General features: G+C 47.6%; 1 protein-coding gene across 2 annotated transcripts in view; it reads left to right on the forward strand.

Annotated features, from left to right (window-relative positions):
* Positions 1-19,075, forward strand: part of LOC140201646 (nectin 1b-like) — a 63,373-nt gene that overhangs the window by 10,091 nt on the left and 34,207 nt on the right. For both annotated transcript variants that reach the window (XM_072266089.1, XM_072266091.1), the window contains exons 2-5: positions 7,811-8,161; positions 9,131-9,424; positions 9,715-9,832; positions 10,574-10,722. In XM_072266089.1, the coding sequence (XP_072122190.1) occupies positions 7,811-8,161; positions 9,131-9,424; positions 9,715-9,832; positions 10,574-10,722 (912 nt within the window). The remainder of the gene's footprint in view (positions 1-7,810; positions 8,162-9,130; positions 9,425-9,714; positions 9,833-10,573; positions 10,723-19,075) is intronic.

Here is a 19,075-nt window from a genome sequence, read left to right on the forward strand (position 1 = left end):
GGTGTTGGGTCAAGTGATGTTGCTTCAGAGAGTCTGAAATCAGGAATACGATGTGAATCATATAATTAGAGCTGTTTTATTAGGTGTTAATAACAATAAAAAATAAACTCAGTCGACTATAAAGGAGAGAGAAAAGGAGGTTAGAAAGAAGGAAAGTCTTGATTGTCTTAAACTGAAAACTATCTGACTAGATAAATCACATTGTAGTGATAAGAGTTCTGGCCTGTGAAATTATCAGCTTCAGTAAAGTGACAGGCTACAGAGAAATACAGTATTAGTTATGTTATTATTGATTCGCTGAACAATCACACACATATTGGTGCTGAAGCATTGGGAAGTTACACAGCCAGAAAGCACTCGGACTCCACCACTGTGAGATTGGGCAGACGGTGGTGGACAGAAAGGCCTCTCCATTGGTGGGGTTGGTCACTGTCCTGTGCAGGATCCCAGTCCATAAGGGGAGCTGCTCCCTTAGGATTGTCCCACCAGGGGTTCTCCGCGGTCGGCAGGTAGATGGGGTTGGTCCATTGCCGAAGGGCGGAATGGCCTCGACACTCACCCCAGTGTGGCAAGGACTGGGGGACTGTGCATGTTGTACTCATGGAGTGTGGTTTGGTTTGTGGGTTGTCTGTGTGTGACTCTCCCCCTCCTCCTCCCTGCCTCTATTTCTTTTTTTCTCTATCTCTCTATTTCTTTCTCTCCCCTTTGCAGTAATCTTTGCCCACTGGCACTCTGTTATACACCACTTCCTGTAACGTTATCCAAGCAATCAGAGGCCGCTGTGGACCTGCTGTCAACTATGTGATCTTCCCCTGCACTTGGTCTGGGTGGATTTTGAAGGCAGAATCCATGGATCTCAGCTCCCCATTCTGTGACCCCCTTCGGCCCTTCACTCCTCTGTGTCTGTGACAAGCCACTGGCCCTCAACCCCTACCCTATCTCTAACCCCTCTCGCTGGCTTGTGGCCCCTACACCCCTTGTGTTTCAGCACCCTGTCCTCAGCCCTGCAGGTATCTGGGTCAACTCTCTGAGCCCCAGGCTCTTGAGTGAACTCGCCCTGACCTGGACACGTTGCTCCACATTCCTAGAATTCCTGGAGGGTGAATCATTCTCTGATGTTGACCCTCTCTTCCATCCTCCCCTCTCCTCCCTCTTCACCCTTTCCTCTCTCCCTCCCCCCACCATGGTACGCATTCACAGAATCCCCCACCCAGGAGCTGTGTTTTACTGGCCACTGTAACACAGCTCAATCCCTGCAGATCTCAGGGCTGGAGCAACAGATTCCAGGAATGTGGAATTTGGGAGGCAGCAATGGTGGGCTGGGTTCAGTGGAGCGGGGAGCTGTCAGGAGCAGCATGCTGTCCTCTGGACGTGGACCTGTCTGGTCACAGGAAGGTGCCTGGTCCTTGTCTTCTGTTCCTTCCCACGACGCAGCAACAGCCAAGGTCAGTTGGTGAATCAGCACCTGTAAATCGTCCTGCTCACGGGGGTGAGGGGCAGAGCCTGCGGAGAATGGAATAGTAGCTGGGTCGACACGGACACAGTTTAGAAACATAGAAACATAGAAAATAGGTGCAGGAGTAGGCCATTCAGCCCTTCGAGCCTGCACTGCCATTCAGTATGATCATGGCTGATCATCCAACTCAGAACCCTGTACCAGCCTTCCCTCCATACCCCCGATCCCTTTAGCCACAAGGGCCATATCTAACTCCCTCTTAAATATAGCCAATGAACTGGCCTCAACTGTTTCCTGTGGCAGAGAATTCCACAGACTCACCATTCTCTGTGTGAAGAAGTTTTTCCTCATCTCGGTCCTAAAAGACTTCCCCTTTATCCTCAAACTGTGACTCCTCGTTCTGGACTTCCCCAACATCGGGAACAATCTTCCTACATCTAGCCTGTCCAATTCCTTTAGGATTTTATACGTTTCAATAAGATCCCCCCTCAATCTTCTAAATTCCAATGAGTATAAGCCTAGTCGATCCAGTCTTTCATCATATGAAAGTCCTGCCATCCCAGGAATCAATCTGGTGAACCTTCTTTGTACTCCCTCTATAGCAAGGATGTCAGTTGAGGCCAGATCATTGGCTATATTTAAGAGGGAGTTAGATATGTGGCCTTGTGGCTAAAGGGATCAGGGGGTATGGAGGGAAGGCAGGTACAGGGTTCTGAGTTGGATGATCAGCCATGATCATACTGAATGGCGGTGCCGGTTCGAAGGGCCGAATGGCCTACTCCTGCACCTGTTTTCTATGTTTCTCTGTCTTTCCTCAGATTAGGGGACCAAAACTGCACACAATACTCCAGGTGTGGTCTCACCAAGGTCTTGTACAACTGCAGTAGTACCTCCCTGCTCCTGTACTCGAATCCTCTTGCTATGAATGCCAGCATACCATTTGCCTTTTTCACCACCTGCTGTACCTGCATGCCCACTTTCAATGACTGGTGTATAATGAGACCCAGGTCTCGTTTCACCTCCCCTTTTCCTTATCGACCACCATTCAAATAATAATCTGTTTTCCTGTTTTTGCCACCAAAGTGGATAACCTCACATTTATCCACATTAAATTGCATCTGCCATGAATTTGCCCACTCACCCAACCTATCCAACTCACCCTGCATCCTCTTAGCATCCTCCTCACAGCTAACACCGCCCCCCAGCTTCGTGTCATCCGCAAACTTGGAGATGTTGCATTTGATTCCCTCATCTAAGTCATTAATATATATTGTAAACAACCGGGGTCCCAGCACTGAGCCTTGCGGTACCCCACTAGTCACTGCCTGCCATTCTGAAAAGGTCCCATTTATTCCCACTCTTTGCTTCCTGTCTGCCAACCAATTCTCTATCCACATCAATACCTTACCCCCAATACCGTGTGCTGTAAGTTTGCACACTAATCTCCTGTGTGGGACCTTGTGAAAAGCCTTTTGAAAATCCAAATATACCACATCCACTGATTCTCCCCTATCCACTCTACTAGTTACATCCTCAAAAAATTCTATGAGATTTGTCAGACATGATTTTCCTTTCACAAATCCATGCTGACTTTGTGCGATGATTTCACCGCTTTCCAAATGTGCTGTTATCACATCTTTGATAACTGACTCCAGCATTTTCCCCACCACTGATGTTAGGCTAACCGGTCTATAATTCCCCGGTTTCTCTCTCCCTCCTTTTTTAAAAAGTGGGGTTACATTAGCCACCCTCCAATCCTCAGGAACTAGTCCAGAATCTAAAGATTTTTGAAAAATTATTACTAATGCATCCACTATTTCTTGGGCTACTTCCTTAAGCACTCTGGGATGCAGACCATCTGGCCCTGGGGATTTATCTGCCTTTAATCCCTTCAATTTACCTAACACCACTTCCCTACTGACATGTATTTGCCTCAGTTCCTCCATCTCACTGGACCCACTGTCCCCTACTATTTCTGGAAGATTATTTATGTCCTCCTTAGTGAAGACAGAACCAAAGTAGTTATTCAATTGGTCTGCCATGTCCTTGCTCCCCATAATCAATTCACCTGTTTCTGTCTGTAGGGGGCTACATTTGTCTTAACCAATCTTTTTCTTTTCAGATATCTATAAAAGCTTTCACAGTCAGTTTTTATGTTCCCTGCCAGTTTTCTCTCATAATCTTTTTTCCCTTTCCTAATTAAGCCCTTTGTCCTCCTCTCTGGACTCTGAATTTCTCCCAGTCCTCAGCTGAGCCACTTTTTCTGGCTAATTTGTATGCTTCTTCTTTGGAATTGATATTACCCCTAATTTCCCTTGTCAGCCATGGGTGCACTACCTTCCCTGATTTATTCTTTTGCAAAACTGGGAGGAACAATTGTTGTAGTTGATCTATGCGATCTTTAAATGCTTGCCATTGCATATCCACCGTCGACCCTTTAAGTGTCATTTGCCAGTCTATCTTAGCTAATTCACGTCTCATACCTTCAAAGTTACCCTTCTTTAAGTTCAGAACCTTTGTTTCTGAATTAACTATGTCACTCTCCATCTTAATGAAGAATTCCACCATATTATGGTCACTGTTACCCAAGGGGCCTCTCACGACAAGTTTGCTAATTATCCCTTCCTCATTGCTCAATGCCCAGTCTAGAATAGCCTGCTCTCTAGTTGGTTCCTCGACATGTTGGTTCAAAAAACCATCCCGCATACATTCCAAGAAATCCTCTCCCTCAGCACCCTTACCAACTTGATTCACCCAATCTATACGTAGATTGAAGTCACCCAATATAACTGCTGTTCCTTTATTGCAAGCATTTCTAATTTCCTGTTTAATACCATCCCCAACCTCACTACTACTGTTAGGTGGCCTGTACACAACTCCCACCAGCGTTTTCTGCCCCTTAGTGTTATACAGCTCTACCCATATCGATTCCACATCCTCCCGGCTAATGTCCTTCCTTTCTATTGCGTTAATCTCCTCTCTAACTAGCAATGCTACCCCACCTCCTTCTAAGTGGTAGGGAGCGTTTTGTGTTTCAGCCTGTACTTAGTGCAGTTCAGTAGGATGGTGGGGGGTTGGTGATGGGCAGGGTTGGGGAAATTGACTGTCACTTCCTGGATTCTAAAAGGCCTGGATGGATCTATAGTGGCAGAATCCAGGACCAGTCACTGGGTATATTTAAGGCAAAGTTTGTTAAATTCTTGATAAATGAGAGGGTTAAGTATCACAGGGAGAATGTGGGAGAATGTTGTTGGGATAAAAATACACCCTTGTTGATTGGCAGGATAGACTCAATGGGTTGTGGCCTAATTCTGCTCCTATACCTTCCAGTGCCATGTAGTCGGCAGGTCGAAGGGCATGATCCAGTGCTAAATGGTTGGCTGCCTGACCTATGCTTCCCCTGGATCTATGTTTCCAGGCTTCAAGTGCAGGTGCATCTGCTGATTTCTGGGGACAGCAACAATATCCTGAGAATTCTTCCCCCGGCCCCCCCACCCAAGAACTGGCACTCTGCATGGGCAGAGGATTTCCATGAAAATGAGCTGACAGGCAAGGAGTTTACTCCCTGGTACCTAGTCGACTGTGGGGTGACCTTATGATGTGTGTGAAATCATGAGGGGCGAAATAAGGTGAATAGTTACAGTTTTTCCTCAGGGTTGGGTATCTGAAACTAGAGGACACAGGTTTAAGATAGGAAGGGAAAGATTTAAAGGCGACACAAGGGGGCTCAGGTTTTCCACATCGAGGACGGTGGGTGTATGGAATGAGTTGCCAGAGGAAGTTGCAGCGGTAAGGTACAATAACAAGATTTATAAAATATAGGATCAGAATTTTCCCCAACCACATTACCAACCTTCTCTCTGTAATTCAATCAAGAATTTAACAATTCCACTCCCATTCTTCTAAACTCCAGCAAGTACAGACCCAGAGGCATCAAACGCTCATCATATGTTAACCCAGAATATTTCTAGTGAAACTCCTCTGGACCCTGTCCAATGTCGGTACATCTTTTCTCTGGTAAGGAGGCCCAACGCTGTGCACAATACTACAAGTGTGGTCTGAACAATGCCTTACAAAGCCTCAGCATTACATCCTTGCTTTTGTATTCCAGTCCTCTTGTAAGGAATGCTAATATTGTGTTTGCCGCCTTTAACTCAAGCTGCAAGAAGACCTTGAGGGAATTCTTATAACACAGCTGGACAGGTACAGTACATGGATAGGAAAGGTTTACAGCGACCTGGGCCAAGCACAGGCCAATTGGACTCACATAGATGGACATATTTCCAGAAGATAGAAAAGCCTGAAAGCACATCCCACCAGGCTCAAGGACAGTTTCTATCCCACCGTTGTAAGACTATTGACTGAATCAGATTGGATGGACTCTCAACTTCACAATCGACCTCTTCGTGATCTTGCATTTTGTTTCACTTGCTCTGTACTTTCACTTTGTTCTGAATTCCATTACTATATACCTTGTTCCACCTCAATGCATTGTGTAATGATTTGATCTGTATGAACAGGCCACAAGGCAACTTTTCACTGTAATCTTGGTAGATGTGACAATAATCAGAATCAGGTTTAATATCATTGGCAAATGTCTTGAAATTTTTTGTAAATTACATTAAGAGTGTGTGTGTAAGTAGTACAATAAGAGAATGTCGGATATTTGAATCACCGAGCTCTTTTCCGGAAAGATTAGATCAGTACAGAAGGGACAGTTTGTACCTGAACTGGAAGAGGGTAATATCCAAGCTAGAAGATTTGCCGAGGGTGTGTCGGGGGGTGGTGGTACTTCGGCTGGTGTTACAGGGGGATGGGAACCAGAGTGCCAGAACAGATTGTGGAGAGGTTGTGAAGACAGACCTCAGACGAAGTCAAGAAACAAAAGGTTGAGCGTGGTGCGACTAACATCCTGTACATACTTCATTGCAAAAAGTATCGCAGGAAGGGCAGATGAGCTGAACACATTGATCAACATATGGAATTGTGATATTGTATTCATTAGTGAGACTTGGTTGCAGGAGGGGCAGGACTGGTAGCTCAGTATTCTGGAAACACACACAAAATGCTGGTGGAATGCAGCAGGCCAGACAGCATCTATAGGAAGAAGCACAGTTGACGTTTTGGGCCGAGACCCTTCGTCAGGACTCGGCCCGAATCCTGCCTGGCCTGCTGCATCCCATCAGCATTTTGTGTGTGTTGCTTGAATTTCCAGCATCTGCAGATTTCCTCGTGTTTGCGTTCAATATTCTGGTGATAGATTGTTTTAGACTCAACACATCAAAGGTGGCATGACCAGTCGGGAAAATGTCATGGCAGTACTCAGTCAAGACAAACCAGAGAACTCGTCTAGTGAGGCATCATGGGTGGAACTGAAAAATATTAAAGGTATGACCTTGTTAATGGGGCTATATTACAACAGTCCGCGAGACTTAGAGGAACAAATTTGTAGAAAGATTGCAGACTGATGTAACAAACTTAAGGTTGTTATAAAACATGATTTTAACTTTACACATATTGACTGGGACTCCCATACTGTAAAAGGATGAATTGGGATGGAATTTGTCTAATGTGTTCAGTAAACTTTCCTTAACATAGTGTGCGATACTTGAACTGCTATTAGGGCATGAGACAAGGCAGGTGATGGAGCAGGAGTTGGGATGCTATGTTGATGTTGGATAAGACATTGGAGAGGCCTAATCTGAGTATTGTGTGCCGTTTTGGTCCCCTACCCCCGGAAAGATTTAAATAAGGGTGAAAAAGAACAGAAAAATTACAAGGATGTTGCTGTGACTGGAGAACCTGAGTTATCAGGAACAATTGAATAAGTTAGGACTATTGCTTGGAACATAAAAGACTGAGGGGAAATTTGATAGAGGTATACAAAATTACGAGTGATATTGATAGGATAAATGCAATCAGGTTTTTTCCACTGAGATTAGGTGGGACTGAACTAGAGGTCATGGGTTAAGGTTGAAAGGTGAAAAGTTTATGGGGAACATGAGGGGAAACTTCTTTACTCAGAGAGACCTGAGAGTGTAGAATGAGCTGCCAGTGCAAGTTGTGTATGCGAGCTCAATTTCAGTGTTTAAAGGAGTACATGGTTGTGAGGGGTATGGATGCAGGTTGAAATTGTGCGGAATGGACTAGATGGCCCATACAGCTTCTCTGCTGTACTTTTCCGTGCCTCTGTGATGTTGAATTCTGCCTTTGAGGGTGACGCTGCACATTGGGTGATGTTGGATAATTGCTTTTAGAGGTGACATTGGACTTGAACTCAGCATTGGCTGTTGCATGCTGGGTTTGACTTTGGACTGTGCACTGATCCATGCATCTCTGATCTTTCCTTCCCAGTTGCTGTCGCCCAGCATGTGAAGGTGGAGCCCGCTGTCTTTGGCTATGTGGGGAACCAGGTGGTGCTGCGCTGCCAGTTCGTGGACCCTGACTCCAATATCGAGGTCACCCAGGTGACCTGGGTGAAGGACCCATCAGGGGCCAAGCAGAATCTGGCCGTGCATAACCCCCATTTTGGCACCAACTACCCAGTGGATACCAAGGAACGCATCCACTTCCGGAATGCCAGCCTGACCGACGCCTCATTGGTTATTGACCATCTCCTCATGACTGATGATGGCATCTACAGCTGTGAGTTTGCCACCTATCCCGAGGGCAACCAGGAGGCAGCCACCAACCTCACCGTGCTGGGTAAGCATTGACTGCCAGAATCTCCTCCCCTCCCCCTCCTTGTCCTCACTGCCCCGAGTAAGGACAGACCCTGGGACTCTTTTGTGTTTCTTCACACCCATTCCCTACATTGTCACCATACTGGGTAAGGAACCATCCTTGCCCTTCGGCAACCTCCTCCCCCCACTGCAGCAACTTGCCAAGATGCATTAGACAACAACTTTCATCTGTTTCTTCACCACCCTCCATACCCTCATACCTCCTATCCCTTCCCACCCCCAGCTCCAGTGACTTGCTCAAGCAATTCCCAGCACCTGTCCGCACTGATCCCAGTCATTGGTCCTCAGTCTCTGTGCCTCAGGTCCATCTCATTATCCTGTCCCCTCACCGCAACCTTTGACAGCCTGACTAATCAAGAATTGATCAACCTCTGCTTTAAATATGCTCAGTGATTTGGTCTCCAGAGCTGTCTATGTCAATAAATTCCACATATTCACCGCTCTCTGGCTAAGAAATTCCTCCTCATCTTGGTTATAAAGTGATGCCCCTCTATTCTGAGGCTGTGCCTTCTGGTCCTAGACCCTCCCACTATAGGAAACATCCTCTCCCTGTCAACTCTATATAGGATTGTCAATATTTGATAGACTTCAATGAGATCTCCCCTGCCCCCTCCCCATTCTTCTACAGTCCAGCAAGTACATGTCCAGAGCCTCCAAAGCCCCTCATGTTAACCTTTTCACTCTCGGGAACCTCCTGTGGACCTTCTCCAGAGCCAGCACATCTTTACTTAGATCAGGGGTTTACAACCTTTTATATGCCATGGCCCAATCCCATTAAGCAAGTGGTCTGTGGACCTCAGTTTGGGAATTCCTGACTTAGGTAATCCCCATGAGTTATACCCCATCCCATACCGGACTGGAGCGGGTAACACCATTTGGCTGATGCAAGTGGTGCCATGTTTGAGCCTCCGTTGATCTTGTTGCCTTGCAGCCAAGCCGCGTACCAGTGGCAATCCACTGCTGGTCAGCTCCGGGAAATCTCCAGTGCCCGTGGCCAGTTGTATTGCAGCACATGGAAAGCCCCCGGCCTCTATCATCTGGCGTGGCACTGTACCTGGGAACGCCACCATGGAACTGACGCAGAACGCGGATGGCACTACCACTGTCACCAGCCAGTACCAGGCAGTGCCCAGTAGTGAGCTGGACGGAATGACGTTGGAGTGTGTGGTCACCCACCAAACACTGGAGAGACCCGATGTCATCAACATCGCTTTGACTATCCATTGTGAGTACCATGGGCATTGTGACGCAGGGAAGGGACTGGGTCACAGATACAGGGAAACAGATAGGGGAGGGAGGATTTACAGGATGGGGGGAGGATGGTGTAGGGGAGGGCGAGAGGTCACATGAGGGAGTCACAGACTAGCAGGGGTGTAGGGGAGGGAGGGTTTCACAGACCAGGGATCTGTAGGGGAAGAAAAGGGGTCACAGAGGCAGGAAGTGTGGAAGAGGGAGGTGGTCACAGATGTTGGTGGGTGCAGATCTGATTTGGGCTGCGGTTGTGTTCCCCCACAGATCCTCCCATCGTCACCATCGAGGGCTACGACGACAACTGGTACCTGGACAGGGAACATGCTTCCCTCACGTGTAACGTGAAGGCTAATCCTGCCGTCACTAGCTACCGGTGGTACATGTGAGTGTGCATATGCGATATCCTCACTGCTGGTTCAAATGGTAACCCTCCCGTCCCCACATGGAGAGGAGTGGAGTGAGTCAGCATGCTGCCAGTGGATAGGAACACTGGAATCCGAGCCAGGACCCCACCAAACAGCTCCCACAGGAGAACTCCGGCTACAGAAGTGATTGGGAACCTCATTGCAGCTAGCACTAGTGTGGATTTGCCAAGTAGGCTCTGTCTTAGTGTTGGGGACCTCGTGCTCTGTGGGCACGACAGACAGGTCCTGCTGGGTGATGCCTGTACTTCCAACTGGAATCTGGTCTGCTCCACGGTCTCAACGCCCGCCTCAATATTCCCCAATCGGACCGTGGAAACAGGGAACATCATGCGATGCGTGCTGGGATTGAATCGCCCAGCCACGGGTCCATCATTATCTTGATAAACCAAGTGATCCCTTCCTGGACACTTCCACCCCTCTGATGCCTGCTCCACCGCTCAGCGATTCCTGTCATACCGCTGCAGTCACAGTGCCAAGACTCCCTACACTCCTTTGTGTGTCTGTGACCCTGCCTCAGTTCCTCTGCACCACCTCCGGGCACTTTGAACCCCCAACCAGCCCCATCCCCTCTACTCCTCTCCTGCTCTGTGACTCAGTTCAGCCCCACTCACCTCCCCATTCATGTATGGGACAGTTTGTTCTTTCAGCCCTGCTGCTGCTGCTGTCTCACAAGCCCTCCCTTCGGTCTCCCTGCTTAGGAATGGCGGTGACCTCCCCAGTAAGGTGCGGGCAATGGGCCACCAGTTGACCGTGGACCAGGTGACCTACCAGGTGAATGGTACTTTCAGTTGCGAGGCCAGCAACACCCTGGGCAAAACCAGAGACAGCATCAATATCTTAGTCAGAGGTAAGTGGTCATTTTTCTCTGTATGCCTATCCTCCAGAGGTGGTGGTGCCCGAGTGGGGTAGTGCCCTCGCAAACCCAGGCTGGGGAGAGGAGGTTGGGGTCAGTACTCTGTATCCTGCTCTGTTCCATGGGAACTGCTTTGTGCCTTGCCTCGTGTCATGTGGGATGTGTGGATGTGTGTAGCTGTCACTGCCGAAAATGCTGCCTGTTTGGTCACGGGCCAAAACTGGCGATGGAATGTCAGGGGTGTGGGCGGTTTGGCATCAGTGGTTGCGAGTGTAAAGGAAAAGAAATCAGTCTGTTACATGGTCTGCAAATAATGGAAAGATGGGTTTGTCCTTATCCCTTTCCAGCTCGAGGGATGTGCGCATGTTTGTGTGTCATGTTTTAATTTGTTCATTGGTGTCCGGTGAGAGGTGAGGGTGTGGGGTCTGCTAGTTGGCTTAGGCAGCATCTTCGGAAGCTCTCTCTGTTCCTGTGTGTGTATGTGCAGGTATGAATTTGTGTGTGTGTGTATACAGGAAATGATCGCCTGCACTGACCCAATGTAAACCTTGTTCCCGCGTCCAGTGGAACTTTATTCATGTACAGTGACACACCAATACGATCGAAAAATGTGCAGTGGCTCACGGGCCCAGGGGTGCAGGGAACACACAGACGATCAACAATTATGAAGGAAAGGAAATTGCACCAAGCAGGACGATAGTGCTGAAATTAACTGCCATTTCAGACGGGTCCATGGTTACACAGGAGTCGGGACATCACGTTACAACTGTACCAATTGTTGTTGGGAACAGACTTGGAGTTCCGTGCACAGTTCTCATCATCCAGATATAAGAAGGATGTGATTGTGTAAGACAGTGCAGAAAATATTTGTGGCAATGTTACCAGGACTGGAGGGCTTGAGCTACAAGGAGAGACCAGATAGGCTGTGACTGTTGCCCCTGGTGCAAAGTAGGGTTGACCGGACACAGGTGTTTAAACTCATGAGAGGTGCGTGGTCGGTCTGTAGTGCTCTGTACTTGAGGTTGAAGAACGGGGTAGTTCAAAGGGAAGTGCCTGTACTTGAAACTGGTGGTGTGGGACCTCCTGCGAGAAGATGCCATGACCCAGATGGTGGGAATCTTATCACAATGGAAGTAACCTTCTTGAGGCAACACCTCCTATAGATGCTACTTAAGGTAGGGAGGAATGCGCCCGAGATGAATTGGGCTGAGTGACTGGTGCATTGGAGTTGTTGTCGCAGGTCACAATACAACCAGCAGGACTGCTGAGCTTAGCCGGACAGGTTGCACCTGGAACTGACAGTGGCCAGAGATATGTTGCTGATGAGCAACAGGTTCCTTTTGAATGGGCTGCTGAGAGAGAAGCTGGATGAGTGAGCGAAGGAAGTTGTGGGGAATGAGTAATGGCTTCCTGCATCAATATGAGAGCACATCAGACACCTGACGTGATTGTCAGCTACAGAAACTTCTACCGATAACAGCAGGCTAAGGGAGGAATTGTCTCACTCAGCTTATGTTTATCTATTGTATTGCTACTGTCACAGAACAAACCTTGTAGAAAAAAGACATACAGTGGTAGGGGGTGGGCACACAGTTCTTTTCTCCAAGGTTGGATCCTGAACTCTGTAACTGTGTTTGTATGGAATTCACACGTCCACTATAAATGGACATCCGCAGTAAAGTTCAAATTGGAATAGGATTTTTTGGGCATTTTTGGAAGTTCAGAAAATGCTGAGATTACTCATGTCACTGGTTTGAGTACAAATTCATCCTTCAGCTCTGGGAAAGAAACCAAACTGGCTTGTTTGCAGTTGTAGAGGTGGTTGGGAAGGGAAGGGTAAACTGAGGATAAATATCTCCAGTAGGGTGGGACCAAGTGTGTTAATATGCATTAAAATGATTCAGAGGCTCCTTGATCTGCGTTAAGTGCTGTTGACAGGCGGGACTGTGGGACATGACCGGTGGGTGAGGCTCTACAAATGTAGGGAGAGTTAATGGCTGATCTTGCACAGAGGCTAAGGAGAGAAAGAAAAGGCTCCCATACGTCAGAACATTTGTGTCAAACCTGGGACTTGCCAGACATAGGGTGTGGGGGTATTCTTGTCCCAGCTTGTTTTGGGTCTTGCTGCAACAGGTTATAGACAAGATGGAGTGTGTTTTTTTGTAGGAAGAGATTGTCACTCAGGAGGCTTTCGATGGCTGTTGTCCTTTGTATGTGGTCCAGCAGTCTGCCTGTTTGTAGGCAGATCTGGTGGCTTCTCGTTCCGAACTGTTACTCTCTGCCAATGTGGGACCTCCCACTTCATCTGCTGAGTTATATGTCTGAACAGAAAGTATCTGATCCTACCTCGGCAGCTGGAGACATTCCTCCAATTGAACTAACTTTTACCGTCTCTATGAATGTGTCAAGCCAGGCCCTCTCCTTTGAGTCTGTCTGCCAGTCAAGAGGAAGTTGTTGAAATTTGATTTTCAGGTGCAACAGGTTATTGAAAAGGCAAATGGAATTTATTTGTTTATTTATTATTACTATTTAGAGAGGCAGCACTGTAACAGATCCTTCTGGCCTCACAAGCACTGCCCAACCTCTCACCAGGACCCATCTGTTATCTGATGTCTGGTAAGATAGCATAGTACAGACCTTCCGGCCCATGATGTTATGCCAAACCTTTAATCCACTCTAAGATCAATCTAATTCATCCTTTCCACATAACCTTCCATTTTTCCTTCGGCTGTGTGTCTATTTAAGAGTTGCTTATGTATCTGCCCCGACCGCCACCTGTATCTGCAGGGTATTCCACACAACCACTACTCTGTGTGGAAAAGAAAACTACCTCTGACATCACACCATATATTTCCCTCCAGTAACCTTGGAATGATCCCTCCTCGTATCAGCCATTTCCGCCCTGGACAAAAATCTCTGGCTCCTCACTCGATCTATGCCTCTTATCATCTTGTACATAAGGTCACCTTTCATCCTGCTCCCTCCAAAGAGAAAAAACCCAGCTCACTCAACCTACCCTGAAAAGACGTGCTCTCTAATCCAGGCAGCACCCTGGTAAATCTCTATGTAAAAAGGGATATGGAAGCTTTATAGAGGGTGCAAAGGAGATGAGCGGGATAGGTTATTTCACACAGAGTGGTGGATGTTTGATGCTTGCTTCCTGTGATGGAGGTGGATACAATAGAGGCAATTCATTGGCTGTTAGATAGGCACATGTTTGTGCTAGAAATGGAGGGATATGGACATTTTCTAGACAGAAGGCGCAAGTTGAGTTGGTATTGGTTGGTTATTGTCGTTATACAGTGAAAATCTTGTCTTACAACTGCACTGTGCAATGATTTGATCTGGATGAACATTGAGGTTAGAGTAAGGTGCAAGTGCAGTGCAGGCAAATAATTCAATACACAGTCATAACAAGGTAGTTTGGCCCCTCGCCTCTGCTTTCCCATTCTCTCTGACCACATTTGGTCTGCTCCCTCCGCCCCATGTGCCCTGCACTCACTCTGCATTTCTCGGTGCTCTCAATATCTGGAAACCTCACTTCGATACATGGGTTCTCCACTAGTAAACTGGGGGAGAGATGCCTGAATATCTCACAAGCCTCAGGGTAAAGGAATCTCTCTCCGTCTCTACCCTGAATGTCTTTCTGGGACCGGGACCCTTGGTCCTAGACTCCCTACCAGGAGGAGACCAGCTCCTACATTACCCTTTCCCCCACTCCCCCCATTACTTCTGAGAGTTTTGCATCTCACTGAGACCTTCTGTCACCCTCCCAAGCTCCAGAGAATCCCCACCCACTCTGCCTAATCTCTCCTCACCATAAACCACACCCCGTACCCGAAATCAGTGGTGAGCCCTCAATCCCCTCCCTCTGTGGAGAGCCTGGCCTTTCTTTGGGTAGAGCCGCCGCCTCGCAGACACAGGGGCTTGGGCTCGATGGTTCCATCCCAAACTCCGGCATCGTCTGTGTGGATTTTACACATTTTCCCTGTGTCCTTGTGGGTTGCCCCGGGGCCCCCGTTTCCTTCCCACACATGCCGGGTGGGTGGATTAATCAGCTGCTGTAAATTAAACAAGGAAGAACACAAATTACAACAATAGAATCATATATTGTATTGTAAAGTGTTCACAGTGATGTAGTGATTAGGGTTGAGCGGGTTGTTTGAAGGGAAGTAGCTGTTCCTGAACCTGGTGATGTGGGGCCTCAGGCTGCTGTACCTTCTGCCCAGTGGGAGCAATGAGAACAGAGTATGGTGACGGACGCTGGGGATCTCTGATGATGGACATTACCTCCTGTGGATGCTACCAATGGTGGGAGGGACATGCCTGTGGTGTATTGGGCTAAGTTCATTACTCTGCAACTTCTTACGTTGCTGCGCATTTGATTTGCTGTAATTGAACCATGGTGTAACCAGCCCATAAGACTTGGGTGCAGAATTAGACTATTTGGCCCATCGAGTCTGCTCTGCCATCAATCATGGCTGATCTTTTATCCCTCTCAACCCTATTCTCCTGCTTTCCCCCTGTAACCTTTGACACCCTTACTAATCAAGAAACTACTAAATATGCTCAATGTCTTGGCCTCCACAGTCGCTCTGTGGTATCGAAATCCGCAGATTCACCACCTTCTGTCTGAAGAAATTTCTCCTTATCTCTGTACTAAAGGAACATATTCTGAGGCCATGCCCTATAGTCCTAGACTCTCCCACTATTGGAAGCATCTTCTCCATGCCCACTCTATCCAGAAATGTTGGATGTTTATTCATTTCCATAGATGCTGCCTGACCTGCTGAGTTTCTCCAGTTATTTGGGTGTGTTGCTTTCAATATTTGGTAGGATTCACTGCGATCACCATAGGTCCTTGTATGCTAACCCTTTAATCCATCGGGATCATTTCAACAGATCATTTGAAGATGTCTGTAGGAGCCTCTTGTAGTGTGTGGGTGGAGGGAGGGAGGTAGTACCTCCCACAATGTCCCTCCGTTCCTTGTCCGTGTGTTTGTGTAGTCGAACACACACTCTGCTTGCAGACACATACTCATCTCCACAGCCCATATCTGGTTCTCAGATGATGGAGACTCTCCCCATTGGGGATTAGGAGTTTGATTCCATTGCCTACCTGTCCTTCCTTCCTTCCTTCCACCTTCAGGCTCAGGACCTGGATCCCGCACTGTGCTCCTCCGCTGATTCCTCAATCCATCAGGGAACCCCACAGCACATGGGGAGCAGCATGGGTGCAGGTCAACCCCAGTCCTATGAACCGATCATCTTCACTGGATGAAGGCGCCCTTCCACTGGCATGTGGCCCGCCTCCCAACTAGGCTTGGTGTCAGATCAGACTCAGTGGGGTGGTAATCAGAGGCACTAACTGCCCCCTTCTTGGAGAACAGCTGCCCTCTGGTGCTCTTGATGAGGAGGGGAGTTTGGAGTTCAGTGCCAGGAATGGTGATAATCGATATGGGCATCTGTGGACAGTGATGCTCCACTGCCCTTTGACCTCCTGAGGTTCGGGAGCTGTGTCTGTATTGGAAGGGGGTTCAGGATGGACGCACTGGAGGAGGCAGGATTGGGATCTATCGAGAGATGCAAGTGACCTCTGCCTTGCTGGGTTGATGCTCACCTGTTCTGGTTTTGCACCTCAGTTACCCCTCTTTCCATTATCTGTGATGCTCCAGATCAGCATGGGGCCGTGAGAACATGTGGCATTTTCGGCTCATGATTGGAAATCAGCACAGAGTGTGCACGAAGGAGGTGATGGGTGGAAGGGTGTTGGGGGTCAGAAATTTCCCCGTGAAGCAGCTCAGGAGAGAATGAGGCTCCTGGCCCCACTGTCCTCCCCCCCCACCATCCCCCCCAATCTCCAATGCACCTGAAACCTCTCCTGGACTCACAGAGACTTCTGTTGGGGTTGGAGGGGGGTGTGGTGGGGTTGCTTAAAATTCCCAGGATTCCACAACCTTTCAGGCGAAAGAATTTCTTACCATCTCCACCCTGAACCACTGATACTTCATTCAGAGACCGGGACCCCTGCTCCAGCCCATATATCCTCCCCACATCTCAGGGTCAGTCTGCTTAACCTCTCCTCACCTGTTCATCCTTCTCTGTTCTCCCTCAGTCCTGTCTCCTACCTGGCTGAAGAATTTGGCCTTCCTCTTTTGTGACCCAAAGGCCGAGGCAGGACAATGAGACTGACCTTTTTACCTTTTCCTTGAAGGACTTTGGAAGTCTGTCGTTGGAGAGTTGTTGAAAAATTTCTGCCAGGAGCTACTTCACACTTTGACAGCTCTCTTACCTCTCCATCTTTCCATCACCCTAAAGGCCCCCTTACACTGTCCAGTCTCAACCTTATCCTTCATCTATTGACATTCCACACCTCCCTCCCTCCCCCCTGCAAAAGGAATGGAACCTCAGGGCTTTCTTTAACCAGAGGGTGGTAATTCTATGGGTTCATTGCCACAGATGGCTGTGGAGACCACTTCTTTGGTTATATTTAAAGCACAAGTTCATAGGTTCTTCATTTGTTGGGGCATCAAATGTTATGGAGAAAAAGCAGGAAAATGGCATTGAAAAGGGAAATTAATAAGACTGCAGCAGTTTCGATGGGGCAAGTGGCCTAATTCTGCTGCCTTAACGTCTAATAAGAAACCAGAGTAGATTTAGGCCATTCAGCCCATCGACTTTGTTCTGCCATTTAATTGTGACTGATTTCTCCCACCTGCTTCCCATAATCGTTAAATTCCTTACCAAGAACCTATCAGTCTCTGCCTTGAATGTACTCAAGGACTTGGCCTCCACAGCCAACTGTGGCAACGAATTCTACAGATTCACCGTGCTCTGGCTGAAGAATTCTGCTTCAACGCAGTTCTAAAGGGATGTCTTTTTATTCCGTCACTCTGTCCTCGGATCCTAGACTGCCCTGCTGATGGGAACATTCTCCATATGTCCTCTCTATCCAGGCCTTTCAGTGTCATAAGACCACAAGACCCTAGAACAGAACCAGACCATTTGGCCCATCGAATCTGCTCCACCATTTCATCATGGTTGATCTATTTCCCTTTCAACCCGAATCTCTTGGCATTTCACGTCCTGACATTAAGAATCTGTTAACCTCTGTCTTAAAAACACCCAATGACCTTGCCTCCACAGCCACCTGTGGCAACAGATTCCATAGATTCATCACTCTCTGGCGTAAGAAACTCCTCTTTATCCCCATTCTAAATAGACGTCCCTCTATTTGGAATTTTGCCCTCTGGTCCAAGACTCCCCCACTGTAGGAAACATGCTCTCCATATCCACTCTACTTCCTAGGCCTTTCAACATTCGATAGGTTCCAGTGAGATCTCCCCCTCATTCTTCTCCATTCCAGTGAGTACAGGCCCAGTGCCTTCAGTCATCCTCACATGATGAACCTTTCAATTCCAGAGTATTTTTTGTAAATCTCCCTTGTACCATCTGCAATGTCAGCACATCCTTTCTTCGAAAAGTGACCTAAAATTGCACGCTATACTCCAAGTGAGGCCTCACCAATCCCTTATAAAGCCTCCGCATTACAGCCCTGTTTTTATCTTTTAGGCTTCTTGAAATGAATGCTAACGTTGCATTTGCCTTCCTCACACCTGGCTCAACCTGCAGGTTAACCTTTAGCAAATCCTACACAAGGGCTCCCAAGTCCCTTTGCACCTCAGATTTTTAAATTTTCTCCCTATTTGGAAAATAGTCTTTGTTTTTATTCCTTCGACCAAAGTGCATGACCATAGACTTCCTAATTTAATTTCTCAATTTCCTAATCTGTCTACATCTTTCTCTTCCCTGCTTCCTCAACACTACCTGCCCCAGCAGATATCTTATTATCCACAAAATTCTGTCATTAATTCCGTCATCCAAATCATTGACATACAATGTAAAAAGAAGAGGGGCCAATACTGAACCCTGGGAACATTGTTCATCACTGGCAGCCAATCAGAAAAGGCTCCCTTTATTCCCACTCTTTGACCCTCGTCAACTACCAATCCTCTATCCATGCCAGTATCTTCCCTGTAATACCGTGGGCTCTTACCGTGCTAAGCAGCCTCATGTATGACACCTTGTCAAAGGTTTTTTGAAAAATCCAAGTACCCAGCACCCATTGATTTTCCTTTGTCTGTCCTGCTTGTTACTTCCTCAAAGAATTCCACCAGATTTATCAGGCAAGATTTTCCCTTAAGGAAACCATCCTGACTTCAGCCTATTTTATCAAGCACCACAAAACATAATCGTAAACAATTGACTCCAACATCTTCCTAACCACTGAGCTCAAATTAACTGGCTTATAATTTCATTTTGTTCTACCTCCCTCCCTTCTTGAAAG

The sequence above is a fragment of the Mobula birostris genome, chromosome 8, assembly GCF_030028105.1.
Source record: "Mobula birostris isolate sMobBir1 chromosome 8, sMobBir1.hap1, whole genome shotgun sequence".
In the NCBI taxonomy this organism is placed as follows: Eukaryota; Metazoa; Chordata; class Chondrichthyes; order Myliobatiformes; family Myliobatidae; genus Mobula; species Mobula birostris.